General features: G+C 54.4%; 3 protein-coding genes across 4 annotated transcripts; 1 reads left to right on the top strand and 2 right to left on the bottom strand.

Moving 5' to 3' along the window:
- Positions 1–812: 812 nt before the first annotated feature.
- On the bottom strand, positions 813–5,407 carry FOXRED1 (FAD dependent oxidoreductase domain containing 1). 2 transcript variants are annotated; one of them, XM_066564333.1, is made up of 10 exons: positions 5,314–5,407; positions 4,259–4,503; positions 4,028–4,138; positions 3,833–3,951; positions 3,647–3,741; positions 3,368–3,469; positions 3,223–3,290; positions 2,992–3,140; positions 2,061–2,190; positions 813–1,985 (listed from the first exon to the last, which is right to left on the bottom strand). In XM_066564333.1, the coding sequence occupies exons 2-10, from the start codon at positions 4,478–4,480 to the stop codon at positions 1,626–1,628; spliced, it is 1,356 nt and encodes a 451-aa protein (XP_066420430.1). In that variant the 5' UTR covers positions 4,481–4,503; positions 5,314–5,407; the 3' UTR covers positions 813–1,625. The 2 variants fall into 2 exon arrangements, with proteins under 2 accessions (XP_066420430.1, XP_066420429.1); XM_066564332.1 differs by lacking the exon at positions 5,314–5,407 and having other exon boundaries at positions 4,259–4,762.
- A 188-nt stretch (positions 5,408–5,595) lies between these two features.
- On the top strand, positions 5,596–11,875 carry SRPRA (SRP receptor subunit alpha). The gene is made up of 14 exons (XM_066564350.1): positions 5,596–5,758; positions 6,482–6,565; positions 7,370–7,533; positions 7,630–7,790; positions 7,912–8,065; positions 8,523–8,673; positions 8,836–8,942; positions 9,133–9,251; positions 9,534–9,620; positions 9,711–9,883; positions 9,966–10,179; positions 10,256–10,419; positions 10,542–10,640; positions 10,859–11,875. The coding sequence occupies exons 1-14, from the start codon at positions 5,639–5,641 to the stop codon at positions 10,985–10,987; spliced, it is 1,926 nt and encodes a 641-aa protein (XP_066420447.1). The 5' UTR covers positions 5,596–5,638; the 3' UTR covers positions 10,988–11,875.
- Positions 11,876–11,972: 97 nt separating this feature from the next.
- Positions 11,973–21,814, bottom strand: FAM118B (family with sequence similarity 118 member B). The gene is given in 8 exon segments (XM_066564351.1): positions 11,973–12,465; positions 12,468–12,548; positions 13,036–13,321; positions 13,983–14,111; positions 15,266–15,493; positions 16,277–16,529; positions 18,487–18,564; positions 21,779–21,814. Coding segments are annotated over 8 exon segments (1,329 nt in total). The 5' UTR covers positions 21,790–21,814; the 3' UTR covers positions 11,973–12,202.
- Positions 21,815–23,342: the final 1,528 nt, after the last annotated feature.

Raw genomic sequence — 23,342 nt, 5'->3', positions numbered from 1 at the left:
ACCAACGGGACACGCCCACAGCTGGGCACCGCCCACCACCCCGGTACCGCCCACCGCATCAACTGCGCATGCGCCAAGGTCCCGTGCAGCCACCTCTGCCCCAAATGCAGTTGCGCGTGCGCGCTGCTGCCGCCCGCCGCCAGAGGGCGCCACATGCACGGGGAAGGGTATTGGGACCACTGGGGGGATACTGGAGATACTGGGGGGGAGTGGGAGTACCGGGGCTGGGGCACTGCGGGAACACTGGGGATACCGGGGAGAATGGATGTACTGGGGCCGGGGGCACTGGAATACTGGGGAGAATGGGCGTACTGGGGCTGAGGCACTGGGGGGATAGCGGGAACACTGAGGGGATATCAGGGGAATGGGCACACTGGGGCTGGGGCACTGTAGGGGTACTGGGGATACCAGGGGGAATGGGAATACTGGGAACACTGGGAGGAATGGGCTTACTGGGGCTGGGGCACTGCAGGAACACTGGGGGGATACTGAAGGGAATGGGTGTTCTGGGGCTGGGGGCACTGTGGGAACAGTGGGGGGATACTGGGGCCGGGGGCACTGGGAACACTGGGAATAGTGGGGGCATACTGGGGATACTGGGGGGAATGGGAGTACTGGGGCTGGGGCACTGGGGATACAGGGGGGAATGGGCATACTGGAGCTGGGGCACTCGAGGGATACTGGGAACACTGCGGGGATACTGGGGCTGGAGGCACTGGGGGAATATTGAGGGCACTGGATCATAATGGAAGCAATGGGGGTATTGATGCAGGTGTCCCCCAGCTGGGGAATAACGTGCTCTGACTCCAAGATTCAGAAGGCTGATGAAAAGCTTTATTTAGGCTACATTACATACTATACTATACTCTATACTAAACTACACTAAAGAAAAACCTGTGACCCTTTCCAGACAGTCACGACACAGCTTTGACCCAATTGGTCAATCTGTCCAAACAACCATCACCGGTCCAATTAACAAATCATTCTTGGTAAACAATAACCATAACACATTCCACATGTGCCAAACAGGAGCAGCAAGTAGAGATAATTATTTCTTCTCTCTCACTGCCTTCCCCAGGAAAAATCCTGGGAGAGAGAATTGTCTCTCTCTGTTCAGAGAATGCGAATACCACACTGAAGGGAATAGGGGTTAGAGGGGACACTGTGGGGACAGCGAGGGACACTGGGGGGATAACATGGACACTGGATCTGGAGGATAGGAACATAATGGGGGTACTGGGGCTGGAGGGGATTGGAGCACTGGATAATGGGAGCACTGGAGCAATGGAACACTGTGAGGACACTGAGATTAGGGGGAACTGGGGAGGCAGTAGGTAACACTGAGATCCTGGGGACTGCAGGTATGGGAACACAATGGGGATATTGGGAGGGAATGGAGTGTAGTAGGGACACTGAAGTTGTGGAAGGTGTCAATGGGGACATTAGAACTGAGGATACTGGGAGGATACTGGTAGCACTGGTGGAGGGAGCATGGCAGGCGTGGACCCCATTAATTCTCTGGCACACTCATCATCCATCCATCCATTTTATTCCTACAGGACGCCACCTCTGGCCTGGGGAGGGGGTCCACGGCTGTGCCTCAGTTTCCCCCCTCCCCGCCCCCATCAAACCACGCCGTGCTCCTGCAGTGGCTCCCCATCCAGCAGCCTGTTCCAGCCCAGCCTCCGCAGGTCCAGGGTCTCGAAGCGGCCCCTGAGCACCAGCTCGGCCAGGGCCCTGCCAGCGGCCGGCGCGTGCTGCAGCCCGTGGCCACTAAACCCCGCAGCTGAAAACAGGTTCTCCAGCCGGGGGTGAGGGCCCAGCACCCCATTCTGGTCGAAGGTGTTGTAGTCGTAGTACCCTGCCCAAGAGCCCCTGACCCGCAGGGATTCAAAGGCTGGGACCCGCCGAGCCAGCCGGGGCCAGATCTGCTCCTGGAAATAATCGTGATCCACCGAGAGATCGCTGGGATCCGGCTCTTCCTCCTGGAAAAGGATAAGCTGGGGGTGTCTGATAAGGAACAGGGGGGTGAGTGATCTGAGGGGACCCTGTGGGCTCACCTCAGGGGGGCTCATCCCGCCCAGGTAGTTCCCGGCAGCGCCGTCAGGACGGAAATAAGCACCAGAGGTGTCGATGAGGAAGGGGCAGGAGAGGCCAGGGCCGTTGGGGCAGTGCCAGGTGAACACATACCTGGGGAACCCCCAAAAGAGTGTGAGAGGTGCTACTCTTGCCCCTCAGTGTGGTGCAGTGGGGCTGGGATGTGGAGATGTTTGTCCCCCCCAGAAAAATAACATTGAGGAGGTCATGTCACTCCTAGGCACACTGGAGGGGCTGTGGGCACTGGGGGGGATAATTAAAGTACTGTGGGGGTAATGGGAGTAATAGGGGTGGGGGCACTGGGGGAATAATTGAAGTACTGTGGGGGTAATGGGGGTAACAGGGCTGGGAGCACTGGCAAGGTAATGGGGGCACTGGGGGAATAATGGGGGTATTGGGAATATTGGGAGAATACTGTGGATTCTAGGGCTGGGGGGCAATAGGTGACACTGAGGGGGATAATGGGGACACTGGGATGGGGAGTATGAGGACATAATGGGGATGATGGGGCTGAGGGCACTTGAGGAGTAATGGGAGCTCCAGGATGCAAGACCCTACCCAAAATAACAAACTGAGGAAGCTCACCATCCCCCACAGAAGTTGGAGGGTGGTGGGTGCTGGGATGTATGTCCCATTCTGTGACCCCCCCAAAATAGCACCTAAGGGTTCATGTCACCCCCTCATAGACACAGGGGGCCAGGATGACACCCTCCTCCCAAAATAAAAGTGCTGAGGTGTTCCCCCATGACACAGTGCTAAAGTACCCCCCAAAACAGCACCAAGGGCATCACCCCCTGAAAAAGGAGTTCCTGGGATGTGCCCCCACTCTGAGCCCAGGAGCTGACCCCCATCAGAGGGGTGCTGCCAGGCTGTCCCTGCTGTGAGCCCCAGTACCTCTTCCTGGGCTGGATGGGCAGGGGGGGCCGGCACAGCCCCCGGGGCAGCCCCTCTGCCTCCAGCAGCTTCCCAGCCCAGGCACCTGCGGCATTGACCACGATGGCACAGGCCACGGGCTGGTACTCCAGGCTGTCTGGCATGTGAACCTGGGAGGGCACAGACGGGAGGTCAGGGCTGCAGGGGCTCAGGGGCACTCCCAGGGACCCAGGGGGGCACACACACACTCACGTGGACGTATTTGATGCGCGCAGATGGCGGCGCTGACGACATCACGTAGTTGGTCGAGGTGACAAAAGCTGGAGGGTTTTGGGGTCAGGTGGGGGCTCCTGGGGGTGGCAGGGGGGAAGCCTTGCTGTGCACCCCCATCCCTCACCTCGCACCTCCCCAGAGCAGCTCTGGACTCCCAGGGATGTGGCTTTGCGCCGGAAAGCGTTGAGGAGGGTCCAGGGGTCGAACCAGCCTTCATCCTCCAGACCTGGGCAGGGAAACACAGGGGGAAACTACTGTGTGACCCCCCCCAATACATGCACTGTGGAGGGCTGGACCTCCCCTTCCATAAACAAAGCCAGGATGAAGGATGCATCAGGAGGATGAGGATGAAGAAAGATGTTGAGGGGGGTCTCTATGCCCTCCCCCATCCTCCCACACATACCATAAGACGCCACAGCCACATCCTCTGTGTTCATCCAGGGGAATTTCTCCTTCAGCTGGGTGGGGGACAGCAAGGTCACCTGTGCCCCTTCATCCCTGGGTGGGGATGGACAACATGTGGAGGAGGGTCAGGATAACCCCCAGCCCCTGAAACCCCCCCTGGGAGGGTCCCATGTGTGTCCCCCACCTCTGCAATTGGACGGTGGCCTCGAGGGCAGCAGCGTTCTGGGGGGATGCGAGGAACAGGTACCCCCCAGGCCGGAACTGGATGTCGATGGGGGGCTCATTCGGCACCCCAAGGTATTCCTGTAAGGGGACATGGGGACCACAGTGAGCGGGGCTGGACTCCCCAAATTACCCCAGCCCATCTAACCCCACGTACATTGATGTTGCGGAGGAAGCTGGCAGAGAATCGGGACATTTGGATATTTTCCCGGAGGGAAAACTGCTGCCGGATCCCCCCTGCCGACAGCACTGTGGAGGCTCTGGAATACTGAAGGATATAAATACCCAAAGGTACTCATACTGATACTGAAGGCTCTGAATACCCAAAATAGAAGGGGTTCAGGGGGGTCCCGAGGGCCACAGCCTGCCCTGGGCGGGGGTGTCTCACCATAGGGTCCCGCTCCACCACGAGCACCCTCATTCCGTGCCGCCGCCGCCGGCCCTCCAGCACCTTCAGCCAGTAGGCCACGGACCAGCCCACCACGCCGCCGCCCACCACCACCACGTCGGCCTCGTCGGGGGGCCGGGGGTCGGGGTGGGTGCCCGGGGGGATCCAGCCGCGCCCGGCGCTCCCCGCGGCCGGCAGCTGATCCCGCAGGGTCTGTGCCATGCGCTCCAGGCTCTGCCCCAGCTCTGCGGCGGAGCGGGGGCTGCCGAGCCTGGGGGGACACGGCCGGCAGCCCCGGTACCTCTGCATCCCCCAGAATCCCTCTGGGACATTCCCAGGATACCCCTCAGCCTCAGGTCCCCCTGGGTCACCGGGAAAACGCCCCCGAACCCTCTGTGAACCACCAGAACGCTTCCAGTAATCTGGAATGACACCAGTGCCTCCCGCTGCGAGTCCAGAGTCCGCTCTGGGAATCACCCAAGACCTCCACCAGGATCCTGCGACAGCCCCCTTGGGACCCCTCCAGTGTCCCCTGGGTCTGGTGGAGCCCCCCAGTCCCCTCTGAGACCCCCGGCCGCCCAACTCTCCCTAGCCCCAGCAATGCTCCCTGCCTTCCCCACAGGTCCCAGGGACCGCCCCCAGGGATCGCCCCCAGGCCCCTCGGGCACGCTCCCATACAGACCGGAACCACCCCAGCGACCCCGTTCCCAGCGCCCCTCCATTCCCAGCGCCCCTCCATTCCCAGCGCCCCCCATTCCTAGCTACCCCATTCCCAACGCCCCCCTATTCCCAGCTCTTCCTCGTTCCCAGCACCCCCCATTCCCAGCGGCCCCCGTTCCCAGCTCTCCCCCATTCCCAGCGGCCCCCGTTCCCAGCAATCCCGACCCCAATCCTCATGCAGCCCAGCAACCTCTCCGTTCCCTGGGACACCCCAATTTACCTGACTCCCTCCCCATTCCCTGCTATCCACACCCCGACCCCCCCCTCCATTCTTCCCCCTCCCCTCATGTCCCCCAAATCCCCGGTGCGGTGCCGGGGACCCCTCCGCATCTCACCGCGGAAGAAGTCGGAGCTGAGCGGAGCCGCGGTGCGGAGGGGGCGGCTCGGGACCCCTGCCGGGCCCCATACCGGGGTCCATACCGGGACCTCCCCCGGTTCCGGGGTCCCCCCCCCAAACCCCCCTGCTCCCCGCGCGCGCAGAGCGCGCCCCCACCGCAGCATGGTCCCGCCCCCTTCCTGTGCCCCCGCCCACTGGGCCGGGCCTTGGCCCCGCCCCCGCCCGTCGCCATCCCGCCAATGGCGCGGGGGGGGGGGCGGGGCTTCCGGCGGAAGCGCGGGGCAGAGCGACGTGTGCGCCCCGCCGGGCCCGGCGCCGCCGCCATGCTCGACTTCTTCACCATCTTCAGCAAGGGCGGCCTCGTCCTCTGGTGCTTCCAGGGCGTGCGCGGGCCCGCCGCCACCGCCCCCGTCAACGCCCTCATCCGCTCCGTCCTCCTGCAGGTCGGGCGGGGCCGGCTGCGGGGGGAGCAGGGTTGGGTAGGGGTCACATACCTGGCGAGGGGGGAGAGGGAGCGCCCGGCTGCCCTGAGGGAAGGGGGCGGTGGGACCCGTCTGCCTGGGGAGGAGAGAGCTGAGGCCACAGACATGGCGGGGAGGCGGGCTGGGACCGTCTGCCTGGGAAGGGACATCAGCCGAGCCCACGGAGCTGGCGGGGGAATGGGGAGCGGGACCACCTGCGTGGGGCGGGGGAACCACGGGCACGAACAGCTCTGGGGGAATGGGATCAGCCCGGTGAGGGTGGGAGAGGACGGATAGGAGTGGGACCATCTATCTGGGTAGGAGAGGGGTGGCACACAGGTGGGAACCACCTGTTGGAGGGGACACACAGGCACGACCAGCTCTGGGAGTGGGGACGGGTGTGGGGTCACCCAATTGAGGGGTGTGGATGGGACCATCACCTTGGGGAGGCGACAGACTGGGATGGGACCACCTGCCTGGGATGGGGCAGAGGGGGCACGGCCACCCCGGGGTGGGTGGGATCACCCAGCTGAGGGGGGATGGATGGGACCACCTGCCCAGGGCGTGTGGGGCCATGTGTAAGGAATGCTGGACCGCTTTGGGAAAGGGGGGTGACAGGGATGATGGTGGGGAGAGGGGGATGACAGGCATGAGGGGATGGTGGGTGCTGCTGGCACACCCATTCTGACGGCTCCTCTCCCCCAGGAGAGAGGTGGCAACAACTCCTTCACCCATGAAGCCCTCACGCTTAAGTATAAACTGGACAACCAGTTTGAGCTGGTGTTTGTGGTAAGTGACCCCCTCCAGGCACCCCTGTGGTGGCAGGAGGGTCCCTCCAGCCCCCCATGTGCCCCCAACCCAAAGGAAGGGGATTTCCCCAGAAAAGAGGGGGAACAGTTCCCGCTGTGCTGAGGTTTGAGCAAGCAGCTGTTTGCATTGCCTAGGGCTGGACCTCAGCTCCCAGAGTTTGGCTCCTCTGTCTCTGGGATTTTGGGGGGTGAGGGGCTGTGATGAGCAATTCAGGGGATGTTGAGCAGTGACCCCAGTGTAGCCAGGCTCTCCCCAGAAGGGGGGACATGGGTGTCTGTCAGCTGAATGCCACTGCAGTAGCAGCTTATTTTAATCATCTGCAACAGGATTAAAACTAATCAAACCTCAAATAGAAGCTGCAGCCTTGTAAAACTTCACTTTGGCCAGAGCTATTGAAAAAACGCCAGAAGTTATCATTCCCTTCACTTTATGGAGCATTTAACACTCTCTTTTTTAGTCTCCTGGCACCTTATCTCCATATATCCATACTGTCTTACCTGTTGACCCACAGATAAGCTAAAGGTTTTTCTCCCCTTGCCCTACGTGTCCCTGTTGCCATGAGACAGCCTCTGTGTGTTAGAGTCACCTGTTGAAGTGAAGCTCTAGGCTGTTTTTCACCTTTTTGGGGGCATTTTAAAAATTTGGGAAGGTGGAGCAGAAAGTGCATGGATGCTGAAGCTTGCCCAAGTTAAAGAACTCTGAATTAAACAGAGAGGTTTTTGCTTGCTTGCTGCTGTAGAATGAGCTGGAAGTGCAGTGTCTGTTGGCCATGCTCCTTGGCAGGTGGGCTTCCAGAAGATCCTGACTCTAACCTACGTGGACAAGTTGATAGACGACGTCCATAAGGAGTTCAGGGACAAGTACCGCAACGAGTTCCAGCAGAAAGGAGCCCTGGGCCTCCTAAATGGCACCTTTGACTTTAAAGATGACTTCATGCGCCTCCTCCGGTACAGAGCTTGGGTTTTGTCTTAAATTTCTGTTTTGAGCAGAGATGGGAGCGGGGGAAGAGCTGAAATCCAGGCTAATGGGTCACCTCCCTGCAGGGATGCAGAGGAAAGCAGCAAAGTCCGAGCTCCCATGGTAATGAAGACGTTTGAGCAGTCTCTGAAATCCCAGAAGACTGTCAAGTGTATGATTGAAACCCGAGGGGAGAAACCAAAGGAGAAGGTCAAGAACAAGAAGAACAAAGGTTCCAAAAAGGATGGTGAGTTGATTGGGAAGATAAATGAGAGGGAAATAAATATTCCAGAGCAATGTGCTGCAGGCTGTGCTTTCCCAATCCACTTGGTGCTGGACTGAGCTTGTGTTGGGGCTCTTCCTGTCAGGAACTGAAGCTGTGGCAGCACCCAGTAAAGCATCTGCGGGTGACAAACAGCTCTCAGCAGCAGGAGACAAGGAGGAACTGACCAAGGATGAAATCCTGCAGAAGAACCGGGAGGAATTCTTCAGGAGACACATGAAAGCTGGGGAGAAGTCCAGGTGGGTGATGAGGGCATGGTCAGTCTGCCTATGTTTGAACTAGGCCATGGCTGAATCTCTTCTCCTTTTGGTGACCCCTGGAAGCCACTTTCCTGGGGTCACCTCACTTTCCTGGACCTTATTTCCCTGATTTCTCTCCTTGCTGAAAAAAATGAGAGAAGACACCTGGGTGTCCTGGAGGGGTAATAGAACCTGATTTTCTTTGCTGGGAGATGCAGAAACCCTGGGAGAAGTCCAGACCTTAGTGAGCAGACAGCGTTAGTGCATTGATATATGGCTTGAGGGGAAGTGGTGCCATATGGTGTTAAAGTTCAGATAAATAAACTCTGGAGATCAAATTGGTTAAATTCTGCTTTTTTGGGTAATCCAGGCTTTTATTTTTCATGTCTCCTAAGGAGGTGATGGCTGCTGCTTCCCTGCACTGAACACAATGTGTTTCTGGTCTTTGTTCCACCAGATCTCCGAAGCCTGATGCACAGAAGGAGAAGGGGAAGAAGCCCCGGGTGTGGGATCTGGGGAACTCTAATGCCAAAGTACTTGATTACAGTAATTCTGCTACCAACGGCAGCGCGGAGGCTTGTCCTGTGGAGGAGTTTGACCCTGACATGGTAAGGAAAAGTCAGGCTCCGTTTGCTGTTTTGCATTCTCTGGGATCAGCTGGGCATTATGAATCCAGCCCAGTCTCTGTGCCTGGATGAGAAGGGATCATGAAGAAACATGAAACAAGGATTGTGGCACTCAGCCCATAAAGCTGTTTGTTCTCTTTGCAGGCCCTGGGGGACAAAAATCGGGAGCCTGGCCGTCTCTATGACCTGGAATATGAGAGTGATGATGAAGCTGAAGAGGAGAAAGTTGTCCAGAACCCTTCAAAACCCAGGTAGAGGCTCCCACAGCCCTTGCTTGTCACATGGTTCTTGATTTCTCTCCCGTAACTCCTGTTCCAGTCTAACCAGTAATGCAGGAAGCACAAACTGGTGTGTTTGTCCTCTCAGGGCAAGCCCTTCTGCATCTGACCTTTGCAGATGATCGTTTTCAAACCTCAGTGTAACTCTTCTGCTTCTCCACAGTGTGAAGAAAGGTGGCCTGGGGGGCATGTTTGGCATGCTGAAGGGCCTGGTGGGTTCCAAGAGCTTGACCAGAGGGGACATGGATCCTGTGCTGGAGAAGATGAAAGATCACTTGATTGGTACATCTGGATCCGTGGTGTGAGGGAGCAGTGGCAGTTCCCTGTGCTCTGTTGGGTGGGCCCTGGTGTGGGTAGTGCCTGTGGTTTGGGATATTCTTGCCCACAGGAACTATGGTGAGTTCCTATCTGACCCCTGAGAAGCCCTTAAGAGGGTAGCAAAAGGGGGGCAGCAGTCAGATCTAGTGGGAATCCTGCACACTGACTCCATCCTTCCCTTGACACTGAAGTGGGATGTACATAACCTTCTCAGCAGCGCTGACTGCCTGTTTTGTCTTTCTCAAGCTAAAAATGTGGCAGCTGAGATTGCAGTGCAGCTCTGTGAATCAGTGGCCAAGAAACTGGAAGGGAAGGTGATGGGAACATTCACCAGTAAGTGTCCGTGTGGCATCCAGTGTGTGGTTTGGAGCTCAGGAGCATTCCCCATGTGTGACATGTCCTCTTTGCACCCCCTTTCCCCAGCGGTAACCTCGACGGTGAAGCAGGCGCTGCAGGAGGCCCTGGTGCAGATCCTGCAGCCCCAGCGCCGTGTGGACGTCCTCCGCGATGTCATGGACGCCCAGCGCCATCGCCGGCCCTACGTCATCACCTTCTGTGGTGTCAACGGGGTCGGGAAGTCCACCAACCTGGCCAAGGTAGGACAGGACCCTGGCTCACAGGGGTGGGGTGATGGGGTCAGGCTGTGTAGCTACTTTTCTGGTCTGCTGCCTGCTGCAGATCTCGTTCTGGCTCATCGAGAACGGCTTCAGCGTCCTGATTGCCGCGTGTGACACGTTCCGCGCGGGCGCGGTGGAGCAGCTGCGCACCCACACGCGCCGCCTCAACGCGCTGCACCCTCCGGAGAGCCACGGCGGGCGCACCATGGTGCAGCTCTACGAGAAGGGATACGGCAAGGACGCCGCGGGCATCGCCATGGAGGCCATCTCCTATGGTATGTGTGGGGCTGGGGGCGGGGGGTGCTGTCCTGGGGCAGTGCTGTCCTTCACGCTGCCTCCCTGCCGCCCCAGCTCGCAACCAGGGCTTTGACGTGGTGCTGGTGGACACGGCGGGACGCATGCAGGACAACGCACCCCTGATGACTGCGCTGGCCAAACTCATTGCTGTCAACGCTCCCGACCTGGTCCTGTTTGTTGGGGAAGCCCTGGTGGGAAATGAGGCTGTGGATCAGCTGGTGAGTGTGGAGGCTTTGTCCTTGAGAGACAAAGAGGGAAAAGAACCCATTTCTGTAGGTTTTACCAGAGAATTGGATGGTGGCAGCACAAATGCATTTCTCGGATCTTTTTTCTCCTTCAGGTCAAGTTCAACAAGGCCCTGGCTGATCACTCCATGGCCCAGACACCGCGGCTCATCGATGGGATCGTCCTCACCAAGTTCGATACTATTGATGACAAGGTAAGGAGGCTGCTGAGGGGACTCTGTACAGAGCTTCCTGACAGTGACTGGAGGGGAGAGATGGGAACTATCATACACAGGGCACTCCTGCACTTTCTCCTTGTGTTTAAGCCATTGAACCAAATTTAGAATTCTGGTTTCCACTCATGGGGGATGAATGAATGACAAGCTCCCTGAGGGGGAGCAGTGCATTTCATGGTGCTGCTTGTCCCCGGCAGGTGGGTGCTGCCATCTCCATGACCTACATCACGAGCAAGCCCATCGTTTTCGTTGGTACCGGACAAACCTACTGTGATCTGCGAAGCCTTAACGCCAAGGCCGTGGTCGCAGCGCTCATGAAGGCCTAAACACCAAATCGCTGTGTGCAGATGTCCCAGAAGAACCTGCTTTACCCTGTCACCAACTAGTCTTTCCCGTGTAGTGCAGAACAGAATGGAGGAATGGCAGCATGAGGAGTACTTTTTTTGGATAAACCCCCTTTTATCCAGAAACAGCCCTTCCCTGGGTTCCTCCATTCTGTCTCCAGTGACGCAGGCTCCCTTGTGTGGAGGCTGAATCCAGAGCTTTGTATTGTTCGTGCTGCACGGGGGGGTGGGTGGTGCCAGGATCTGCTGTGCTTTTTGGTGGGTTTGAAGGCTTTTTATTGAGCTGCTTTTGATTTTTAGACCAGCTTAGGGCAGAGGCAGGAGGGACCTGGGCTTAGGGGCAGTGTTAGATCTGGCTGATAATGTTGCTGCTCGTGGCAGCTCCACCGAAGCTGATAAACCAAAAAAAGGTGATGGCCTGTGCTGGGCTGGAGGGGACATGCTAAATTGCCTTAAAGTCCCCCATATCTGTCCTCACCCGGACTCGGAAGCAGGGTCCCCAGACACCACGTATTTGGGCAGGAGCTGGAGAGCTGCAGCAGCCAGGTCCAGAGGAGGAAGGCAGCGTGCCCTTCCTGGCTCCTGCCTGCTGGTCTTGGCGTTATTTGCTAGTAAAAAGGAAAAAAAACCAAACCACATTAATACTGGAAGAGAATGGTGGCTGCTTGCTGCTTTCCTGCACCCTTTCTCCCCGCTCCGAGTGCCTCTTGATCCCGGTTGGAAGTGCTACACTGAGTAATACAAACCTCTGACAATGTCTTGTAGCTCTGTATTGCAGATGTGCTATAGTGCAATAAATTGAATGCTGTCTGCTAAGAGACATAATTTATATAAAATAAACTTCATAATTTGTTCTCTGTGTATAAATAACTTGCCTCCAGCCAGGACCTGTTTCCTACTGGGTTTGGGGGAGATGAACTCCCACCAGGAGGGGTGAAAGGGCCTTTAAATGATACAGCAGCCAAAGTTCAGTGAGCGGGCCTTTAATACAACTTCAACATACAAAATACTGTACAGTAAAAAGACAGGACTAGAAAACTAGAGCTTCCAGTAAAAAAAAAAAAGCTCAAGTTTCATTTTTAAATTGAAATACAGAATATAAAAGCACTAGGTATGAAGTTAGAGGAGGCTGCAGCTCCCTCGGGGATACCGCGCTCCGCAGGCACACGCAGCCCCAGTAAAACCACAATTGCTGTGTTAGACCAGCTGTTCATCCGTGGTCAAGGCTCTGTCCTGGCCTCGTCCCTGCCGCAAGGGTCCTGGCTCGGTGCTGGACAGCAGTGGGACAGTGGTGGGCTCCGGCCTCCCAGGGGGCTGCTGGCCTGGCCTGGGCCTGTCCCAGGAGCCCCTGCCACAGCTCAGGGCCTGGGCAGGGCTCAGGCTCAGGGGCTGCATCCTGCATGGAAGCAAAGGCTGAAAACTTGCCTGGGACTCCAGGGAGCAACACAGGGTGAAGCCCCTGGCTCCAGAGAGCCTTCCTTACCTTTTACCTCTGCATGGGCAGCGGCAGAGCCGTTCAGCTGCTGCCCCTCCTTGGGCACACCTGGGGCAGAGCAGAGACCAGTCTCAGGTGGAGAGCCAGCTGCCCATGTGCTGGTTTCACACAGGCTTTCCTGGCTGGGTTAACCCTCAGAATGCCTGCCAGCAAGGCTCTGGCCAGTGAACCCACTTCCCCCCATTTTTATGATTTATTAGTGATACCTCTTGTTTAAAAGCATTGGCTCAGGCTGAGCAGCACGAGGGTCACTGAGACTAAATGCAACTAAATGCGCCTTCACTAAAAAGGGAACAAACAGCTGCACATGAAAAAGTTTGCAGGCATGGGAGGCAGCACAGCTGTCTAAACTGTTAAAACATACAGTGTTTTCAGAAAAGTAACCTGCAGATCCAGCTATACTTAGAGACATGTTTGCTTTTTTTTAAAAAAAAAGGCTTCAGGAATCTATATAGCATGGAGAACAGGGGCTACTACCCCTGTCTACTGTGCATGGTGCCAGCCAAGGGTCCCCCAGCCCAGCCCCTGTCCCTACCTGCTCGGCCCCGCATGGCAATCTCGCTCGTCAACCGCTCAAAGTACTCGGGCAAGTCAGCGTAGTCGTCCCCGTAGGAAATCACTTTGATCCCTTTGTCCAGCATGTTCTCACGGAGCTTCTTGAACTCATCCACATCCCCCCTCCGCACCAGCATGAAGTGCTCCAGGTCTGACTTGTGCTTGACAGCCTCTAAAAACAGGGCCTGAAACGTGGTGTCATCAACTGTCCAACCACAGCCCAAGAAGAGGAAGGACTTATTTTCATACAGCTTCTGAATCTCTCGCTTTAAGAAAGGGAAAGATGTTCTTGGTCAAGGTGAGCTTCATCCTCACAAGAGACAGCACCTGCCCTATCCCTGGGGAGCTCTGCAGAAATGCCATCCTTCAGCAAGTGTGGGAGTGTGACTGTGTTTACAGGGGTCTTAGGATGAGGGAAGAGACGAGGATCTGACTTTATGTTTTAGAAGGTTTGATTTATTATTTTATGATATATATTATATCAAAAGTATACTAAAAGAATAGAAGAAAGGATTTCATCAGAAGGCTAGCTAAGAATAGAAAAAGAAAGAATGAATAACAAAGGCTTCTGTCTTGGACAGAAAGTCTGAGCTAGCTGACTGTGATTGGCTATTAATTAGAAACAACTAACATGGGCCAATCAAAGATCTACTTGTTGCATTTCACAACAGCAGATAATCATTGTTTATATTTTATTCTTGAGGCCTCTCAGCTTCTCAGGAGGAAAAATCCTAAGCAAAGGATTTTTCATAAAAGATGTTTGTGACATGGGAGGTGTTCCAGCACCTCAGCAGGCCAGGGAATTCACCCTCCTATTCCCCATAGCTAATGAATTCTCCCCCACCCTCTGTGAAGCTCGGCCAAAGCCCAGCTGAGCTGTGCCTGGTGGGAGCTGCAGCTGCCCAGGCCTGGCCCAGCGTGGCTCACCATGACCTCGGTGTTGCGCAGCACGTTCTGGTAGCCGGCCGGGTGCAGGACGATGCCGCTGGGGTTGGTGTAGACGCCGTGGATGTGCAGGACACTGAGCTTCCTCTTCTCCTGCGCCCACTCCAGCACCTGCACAGCACAAACCCGCAGCAACGTCCGTGAGTGCATCACGTTGGCTACCACAGCACTGCTAAATGTAACATTTTGGGGAAGCATTCCAAAGAGGCTGCTTCTTCCTCATCTTCATCCCTCCTTCAGCCTCCACACCATGGCCTGCAGCCACAGCCTGGAGTGCTTGTTTGGGTTAATACTTCAGCTGGCTGGTGAATGCGATGAGAAGACTGAATCAAAATGCCAGATTGACCAGAAAAAGGGGAAAAAAACTACAAATCCTCTTTCAGCATGTCTCTCAAGCCTACCAAGTTTTATTTTGTGGCCCCTACTGGCTCTGAGGGAGTCACTGGCTGAGCTGACCTCCATTTCAGACAGCTGCTTCTGAGGCTCTCGGTTTACTCCTGCAGACCTCAGCTCGTTTAAGCTTGCAATAATTAGAATGCTTACTTGTAACACTGTAAGTACTTCCAGCCATGTAGATTAAGAGGTCACGCAGGAAACATGAAGCACAGAAATGAGAATGAAAAGAGAGCAAGGACTGCACAGGACACAGACAATGAGGGTGTTTAACATACAAACAGAAGGATGAGATGCTCCCCACCAGAAAAACCTATGATGGAGAGATGAGGTGAGCAGGTGCAGAGCTCAGGGTTTCACAGCCTGACTGGGGCAGGAGGAGGGATTTTTGCATAAAGAGAGTAGCTCTGAGAGTGCAGCAGGAGGAGCCATTCCAGGAAGAGGACATGGGGCAAGAGGGGAGCCTTGAAGGCTGTAGCCCTGAACGCCCATCACAAAAAGCACTGTGCAGCACCTTATAAAAATAAAAAGTTCAGCTTTGCATCTCGCATGGAGTTTCTCATATGGGCTGGAAACATCGACCCGAGCCTTATGTGGAAGCAAGGCCAAGCCAGAAGTTTCAAGGACAGAGATCAAAGGAATAGCAGGCTTAAGGACTCCTCCTGAGCACTGGATGGCAGCCAGCAAACCAGCGTTCCAGAAAGGAGTGTTCCTCCTCATTCCTCTGCTTGCTGCCCTGGACAGTCAGAGCCTCTGCCTAGAGCTTGTCTGCCACCAGTTAAACCACTACAATCAGAACAATGCCCTCAGGCAGCATGAGAGCACATTCTGCACCACCACAGACCCTGACAAAAGAAATAATCATCCTTTACCTTCTTTTCATCAGTCAGGTCAAGAGACTCAAGGTGCTTCCCTTGGTGTGCTGCATACAGCTCCAGCAGGTTATCAAAGTTTGTGGTTAACACAAGGGCCCCATTTTCCATCAAGTGAAGCACAGACTGAAGCAGCTGCTTCCCAGAATCTTCCATTTTGGATTCCAGGTCATCAAACACCTCGTATAAACAGTCCTTGAAAAAGGTTGAGCGAACGTTGCTTGTGCGCTGAGAAGGGGAGAAGATTGAAATCAGAGCCAGCCCCGCAACACCTCACACCAAATGGCCCCGTGAAAAACTGCCCACATTTCCCAACACCCTGCAAAGCTCTGGGTCCTTGTAGGGCAAACACAGAGCCTTGGCTGCACCAGGGTGGGTGCTCTCCTTCAGCATAGTCATAGGATCACAGAATCCCAGACTGGTTTGGGTTGGGAAAGCCCACTCTGCCATCTCATCCCACTCTGCCATGGGCAGGGACACCTTTCACTATCCCAGGTTGCTCCAAACCCCTCCAGCCTGGCCTGGAACACTCCCAGGGATGGGGCAGCCACAGCTTCTCTGGGCAATCTCACCCCCTTCACAAGGAAGAATTTCTTCCCAATATCCCATCTAGCCCTGCCCTCTGGCTGTGTGAAGCCATTCCCCCTTGTCCTGTCACTCCAGGCCCTTGTCCACAGTTTCTCTCCATCTTTCTTGTCAGCTCCCTTCAGGTATTGGAAGGCCACAATTAGGTCACCACTGAAGCCTTCTTCTCCAGGTTTAACAATCCCACTTCTCTCAGCCTTTTCTCATAGAAAGGTGCTCCATCCCTTTAATCATCTGGGTCCAGGTGAAATACCCAAAACCCACATCCACAGCAGGGTTATGTCTCAGGCACCTGGCACAGTAAGTGCACCTGTGGTTCCTTGTACACAGAGGAATTGTTGGGATGGGGCACCATTACTGGAGAACTAAATCTGGCAATTTCCAAAAGCCAAATCCTATGCTCAGGGCAGGTACAAGCACACTGACCGGAGACAGCTTCTGAATAAGGTCATGGGCAACATGGACCAGGTTCTTGTCTTCGTGAAGACACTTCTGGAACCTTTTGCTCTCCTCATCTTCCAGGAGATCAAAGTCAATAGCAGCATCCAGGAGGGCCTGAATCAGCCCCTTCCAGGACTTCAGTGCTGGGACCTGGGGAGCAACTGCAGCACTAATTCCTGTCCCAATCACCAACACAAGTTCCCGAGGCTTCTTGGTTTTGAGACTTGGCAACAGCTTCCTGCAAAAGGAGAAAGGAGCACAGCTGGTACCACCATGAGGGGAAGGGTGTCTGGGGTGATGGCACACGCAGACTGAGGGAGAGGGAGGTACCCTGTGCCTAAATTTTGAATCAAATATCTAATGGGGCTCTCTGATAAACAGAGTGTGAGAGGAGCAGCTTGGTATCCTTAGAGGACAGCAGGCAGCTGCCTGGATCAGCAGCACAAATGCTCCCAATACAAGGTCCCTAATTACAACATTTTGGGAATCAAATCTGTTACCATGATGGTTACTGGGGAAGTCAATGATGCCCTGGGGTGCTTCTGCAGCAAAGCTAATCCACTAAAAATCCGGAATAAGGAAAGTCTATTAATAAAAGTTACATGGAGGGCTGGAGGGCATGGGAAAGGGGTGGTGAGCACGAGAGAATGAGACACACACGCTCTGTGTCCCGAGATAAAACGTGTGTCAGATCCCATGCAGGTCAGAAATGTGACCTGGTTTAAACAAGGTGCAGAACAGGGCCCTTGAGACAACAGCCCCACTTATGCCAGCACAGACAAAAGCAAGGAAAGCTTCCTCCTAGATCTGCCCTGGAGGGGCCCAGCCCCAGTTTGCTGAGGAACCCCCTCAGCTGTACCAGCAATCCCTTCCCTGTGATGCCTGCAATGTCAGCAAGATGCTCAAGGCCAATTTTTTAGAATATCCAGATGATACAGAGTCACATGAAAGGGCTGCAGCGCTGTTTTCTCCTTATTTCCTCCTCCCCTCCTCCCTGTTTTCCTGGCTTTACACCTGCACAGAGCTTTTAAATGTGACCTTTATCATTTATTAAGCAGATGTGTTGCTCTTTGCCTTGCCTTGCCTGGTGTCCAGCTGCTTTCTGCAGCAGGGATCTGCTGCAGCTTCCCAGGATTGGAGCAGCAGCCTGGGAAAGCAACTTGTATGGAAGAAATGGGCTTTATCAGCAAACACGTGATATTTAGTGAGAAGGGGAGAGGAAACCAACACCACACAGATGGAGCTGTGCCTTCCCTCAGCCCCTGCCTATGAAAACAGACTTGTTAACCCTTTCCTCGAGGAGGGTTTCACTGTTACTACTGATAAACAAGGTTTAATTTTAGGACTGCAAGCCTCTTGTGAGGAATAAATTAGTATTCAGGCTAATGAGCTAGTATAAAAACACTCTTGGAAATACAGGGACTGAAATCCAAAATAATAACAAATAACCAAGTCTTAATGTCCTGCATGCCTGCCCTTCTGATAAATGCACTTGTTTCTACCTTGATATCCTGAGCAAGGAAAAAATTATCTTCCAGCGTCTCTTCTGCACGTTCCAGGGTCACAGATCAACCTTGAGTCCATACAGTACTATCCTGCAGCCCTCCAGAACTTGCAAATAAATCAAATTAGTGGGAGACAACCCCCCAGCTGAATTAGGTGCTTGTTCACAAGAACTTTTGAGCCTGCAGCAGCCAGAGTCTCAGTCTCTGGCAGACAGAATTATCCACCAGTCAGATTCCACTCACAGAACTGTAAGACAGCCTACTTCTAAGCACCAGGAGCCTCAGAGTGAATTATTTAGCCTTTACATGCAGCTCAACCATACTAATTTGAGTAACTCTGTCCTCCTGGAAACCACCACCCAACTCAAGCAAAGAAGCACAAACACCATGTCCGACCTGACACTGCGAGTGAACAGGACCATGGAGACAGGACAGCAAAATACAGCTTTGAGAGCGACCCCATCCCCTGGCTGAGGGTTAAAACCAAAAAAAAAGTACATTCTGGGTGTGAAGGTGTTTGTTCCACAAACAGCAGGAAAGCCCAGGGCACGGCCAGAAGCCAGCACACAGCTCTTGGATCAGGAAACAAAACAGCCGTGGTCGCCAGGGGTCACAATCCTTAAAGAACAATGCGAGGCAAAGGAAAAGGCTCTGGTTAGAACAAATTCACTGGAGCATAATGAAAATTACCTGGGCTTTTTTGCAGGTGGCATTCCATCTTCCAACAATGTTTCCTTGCCCAGGCTCACCGTAGAAGCCATCCAGTTTCTGTAACAGACAAATCACCAAAGCGGAGTCACTGCACATGGACACCACCACAACAACGAGGTTTTACAGATCCAGCTTTGCACAGGTGGATAAATCTCAGGTTTGTTATCGTTCCAAGATCACCTCTGGGCTGAGAATTGCATGTTTTTGTCTCTGAACTTTGTCCCACAGTCTCATCCTCTTCCTTAACCTCTTTTACCATAAAATCCTTGGCTGTTTTTCCCAGGTGTGATTGCCTCAGCAAAACACACTTTGCCAGACCCTTTGTTCCACCTCAGCAGCTCGTTTTCCCCGAGAGCCTGGATCTTGGAGCAGCACTCCCCCCTTCCCCACAAGGCCTATCAACAAACTTGCTGCTTGGGAAACAGTGGGAGGGAAGAGAAGACAAAGAGATTTTTGTTGGCTCCAAAAACCCACGGAGAGCATTTCATTCCCTGGTGATGAGAGAAGGGTTTCCCAGCCCGCCATGAGTCTGCAAGCACTGGGAAATGACCTTAAAGCCCACGGGAAGGAAGTGCAGTTTGAGAACTCTTTCAACAGCCCGTCACATAAAACACAAAAGCTCTGCCAGCACGCAGTACTCTCCCACTTCTCCAAAGTAAGTCTGTGAAAAGGGAATGAAAATTCACAGAACTGTCCACTCTCCTCTGCTTTTTCTTTGCCAATTGTAATGAAGAGTCCATCAAAAACTCTGTTAGACAAGGGCTTTTGGCTAGAGGAAATGCTGAGGCAGAGCTGCTGACCCAAAATCACTGAGTTTTTGCAGGTTTTGCCATCTCAGAGAGATCTGAGGGTTTGTTCTAGAGATGACATGCTGTGATTACTCCCTGGCAGCCCAGCAGGTGACAATGGCAGGTCTCTCCAGGTAGGACCTGCAAGTGTTGGCATGGATCATGTGAGAAATCAGCCAGTATTCTAGGAAAGCACCACCCTTCAGTGCTGGACAGGGCAAAGTGACACTGTCAGGAGCTCAGATTGGTGCAGCCTTTACCCTCTGACCCCTTCAGAAAACTTTATACAATGGCATTATGGATTGGTTTGGGCTGGACAGGCCCTTAGAGCTCGTGTCGTTCCACCCCTGCCATGGGCAGGGACACTTTCCATCACATCACCTTCTCAATAAAAAATCATTGTACCAACAGTAGAACACCTCAAAGAGCTGCTTTTCATTCAAAGAGCTGGTTTTCACTACCTACATCTTGAAACATTACTGAACGTGTGCTGCTCATCACTCTAAATAATCACCTTTTCATCTTACTGGGCCCAGATTTTGGATAAGTGTCAAAGGCCCTTAGCAAGTGAGGAATCTCCTGTTTTCCCCCGTCTGTGCATGCCAGGCAGGGCTCCTCCATCACACACTCTTGTGAACATTGCACCCTGTATTTTTCCAACCCACACTCAGCCCAGGAGCTCAGTGCTGCTCTGACAATGAACCTCTGCAGCCTCATCACCTCTGAATACCTGCAACCTGTCAGGTGAACTGTTTTAGGGGGTTAACATCTCCAAAGACCAAAGTGACTCTCAGGAAGACAGGAGGACCTGCTGGACACAGATCTGTCAGATTCACCATCAAATCCCTGCTGAGTGAATGCAGCCAAGCACAATCAGGATAAAGGGGGAAAGAGCCCCTCTTTTTCCTTCCTAGGAGGGTCCCATCTCTCCTTTTGGATTAGCTGATTTTTCTGGAAGGACAGGCTGCTTCCACAAAGCCAGCCAGATTTTATTTAGTGGTGCAAAGATGCTTTAGATAAGGCAGGCACTAACAATAGATAACTGGAGTGTTTCACAGGGAAGTTTTGAGCTGCTGCTGGTGCCAGGTCTGCCCTCAGCCCCTGTGCAGAAGCAGAGCTGCAGCTAAAGGTAAATCCTTCCTTGCTTTTTAAATTGGATATAATTTAAGCTCATAATTATCTTTGCATTGTGAATCATCAGCTGAGGCTTGAATATCAAGGTTGTTTGTAAACTCCCACCTAGAGCTCCCCTGTTTGCTTCCACCTGCCTCAGCACTGCTCCCATCTCACTCACCCTGCACATTCCCATGCTATTAACAGCAGGAATGGAGCCATCAAATCAATTTTAAGTGCCTCTAAATGAAATTTCAAAAGCAATTTTAAACTTAGGGAAAAACACCTTTTGGAATTATAATCACCTTGTAAGGTTTTCTGATATAATGACCTTCAACCTTCAAGTCTATTATTCATTGCAGAGAGCCATAAAGGAACAAAAACCCATTATAAATACAGCCTAGTTCCAAAAAAGTTATTACAGGTCTTAAAAAGAATTCATGGGGATTCAGCCAAGAAATAGAAACCTCCAGTTTTTAGTCCTGGGGAGAAACTCTGCTTGTTAGAGGGATGGATCGTGCTGGCACAGCTGAGGTAGCCAAAATTAAATTGAATTACCTCAGAGCATGACACTGCCATGGGAAAAAACCACATCAGGTACTGCAGGTTCCCCTGGGAACACAGGTGCCATGGAGGAGAGGGAGCCACAGGCACTCAGAAGATAAGAAGTGTCTCTCCAGCCTTCTTCAGACATTGGGAACTTTCCAGCTATTTAGACTACAGGGAGCTGAAGACTGTAAACACAACACTCCATGGATTCCTGGCTCAGATGCCCCATTCCCCTGTCCCAACCTTGTCCCCATCACTTTTATCAGGGTTGAAAGAGACTCCCTGTGTGGGATTGCTGCATTCTCTTTCTCCCTCCACACCACAGAAATCCCTTAATTTATCCTAAAGCCTTCCAGACTTCAGCTTTAAACTGTGCCCAAGTCCCCAAAACTGGAGAAACTCAACCACAGCAACTCCCTGTGTGACACAGACACATCCAGCTGCAGAAATGTTGGAAATGTGAAGGTGTATCCCAGGTAAAAGCAAACACCTGAACACCACGTGTGTCAAACGCAGCCGAGGTTCAAACAGGGTGTGTATTTACAAAAACCTCTCTGCAGCTCTGTAAAACACAACCACACCACACAGTCAACACCAGAGCCCAACCTGCAGAACCAAAATGGGGAATTAATGCAACATTTTCTCCCCCACCTCATGGAGAAGTTGCTGCTGACACCATCTCCACGCTCAGCACCCAACACACAACTAAAGCTATACCTGGATGTTTAAAAATGAAGCCAAGTGATCCAGCACCACGCTGGAAGATGGGCTCCTCCAGAAGAGCCCCCACAAATTCCCAAAAGAGACAAGTACAAACCTACCGCTCATCCATTCTTTTCAGCTTCTCTGAGTGCTGAGAACTGCCACCAGCAAAGATGTCACTACCAGCTTCTCTTTCAATTCAGCACTTGAAGGTGTTGGGATAAGATAGTGTAAAAGCCACTTTGTTTCAGCTGAAAGTCGAGCTGTCCCTGGCCAATTCCCAAGCCTACCCCTCCACGTGGGAGCTGCACTGGATCTGGATCAAAAGCATCCTAGAAAAACACAGGCTCCAGGGATAATGGGACCGAGGACAAGCCCTGCTCCTGTCCAAGCCACAAAAACACAGGATTCAGCCTCCCTGGACGCGAGACAAAACACACCAGAGGTTTTTATTCAACGCTGTGATTCTCCACGTGCTCCTCTCCATGAGCAAGGAGAGGCAGTGACACAGCAAAGCCTGGCGGAGCTCTGTATCCCACAGACCCCCGCTGCCTTTCCAGAACCGACTCTGCCGAGGGAAGCGGGGAGGGGGGGTCACACCTTCGGCTCTGCTCGAGCCCTTACCTGTGCTCTCCGTTGTGCCCTCCTCACTAAAGCTGCGGGAAAAACAACAACACGGGCATTCAGCAGGCGGGGAGGACGCCGAGGCTCCTTTCCCACGGGGACACATCAATAAAAACGAGCTTTTATAGAAGGCGACGGCGGGGCCGAGCCTCGGCCGGGCCGCCCGCGGCTGCCGGAGGTTTCCCGGTGCCCCGGCGCACCCCCGGCCCCGCCGGTCCCTGCGCTCCCCTCAGGCCGCTCCGTCCCCTCAGGCCGCTCCGTCCCCTCAGGCCGGCGGCCATGGGACCACCCCCCCGCTATGGCGGCCGCCGTCGCTATGGCAACAGCTCCCCCCCGCTGTCTCCATGGCAACCGCGCCCTGCCCGCCCCCCGCCGCTGCCGCGCGCCCCGCACGCACCTGGCGCCGCGCGCGCGGCCCCATTGAGGAGACACCGCCCCGCCCCGCGCCCGGCCACGCCCCGCCCCGCGGGACGAGTTGGCCCCGCCTCCATCCAGCCCCGCCCCGTCCCTGGCTGGCAGCGGAAGGGGCGGGGCCAGGCGTGGGAACGCGGCGATGCTCTCGCGGCGCCTGGCGGGGCTATAAAAGGCGCGGGCGCATGCGCGGCGCAGTGCTGGGCCGGAGGCGGTGCCAAGCAGGTCCGTCTGTCTGTCGGGTCCGTCCGTCCGGGCCGGGGCCGCGCCAGCGCCAGCGCCGCGCCAGCGCCCGCGCTGGGCCTGGAGGTGTTCCCGTGCCCCTCTACCCCTCAGGGCCTTCTCCTCCGCCAGCTGCCGTTGCCTGGGTTCCTGTATGTGCGACCGCGTCTCCAGCCCTATGAGGTACACGCGGTGCCTGGGCCTGGACGGCCGCTGTGATGCCTTCAGGCATATATGTGGCGGAATTTGGGTGTACTTAGAGCCTTCCAGAAGAAGAACTATTCTGTTTTCTGGGTAGCTGCGAACTGGTCTGTACTGGCACCGTAAATGAAACGTTCATGGTGGTTTTAGGGACAAAATTAGCCTTATTTTCTCCCCCAGAACTATTTGACCCTGCCTTTCAGCAGCTGGTCTTTGCTGTTTGTA

This window comes from Molothrus aeneus, chromosome 22 (genome assembly GCF_037042795.1).
Source record: "Molothrus aeneus isolate 106 chromosome 22, BPBGC_Maene_1.0, whole genome shotgun sequence".
NCBI lineage: Eukaryota > Metazoa > Chordata > Aves > Passeriformes > Icteridae > Molothrus > Molothrus aeneus.
The sequence above is the reverse complement of the archived record's forward strand: the minus strand, read 5'-3'. Positions and strand labels throughout refer to the sequence as shown.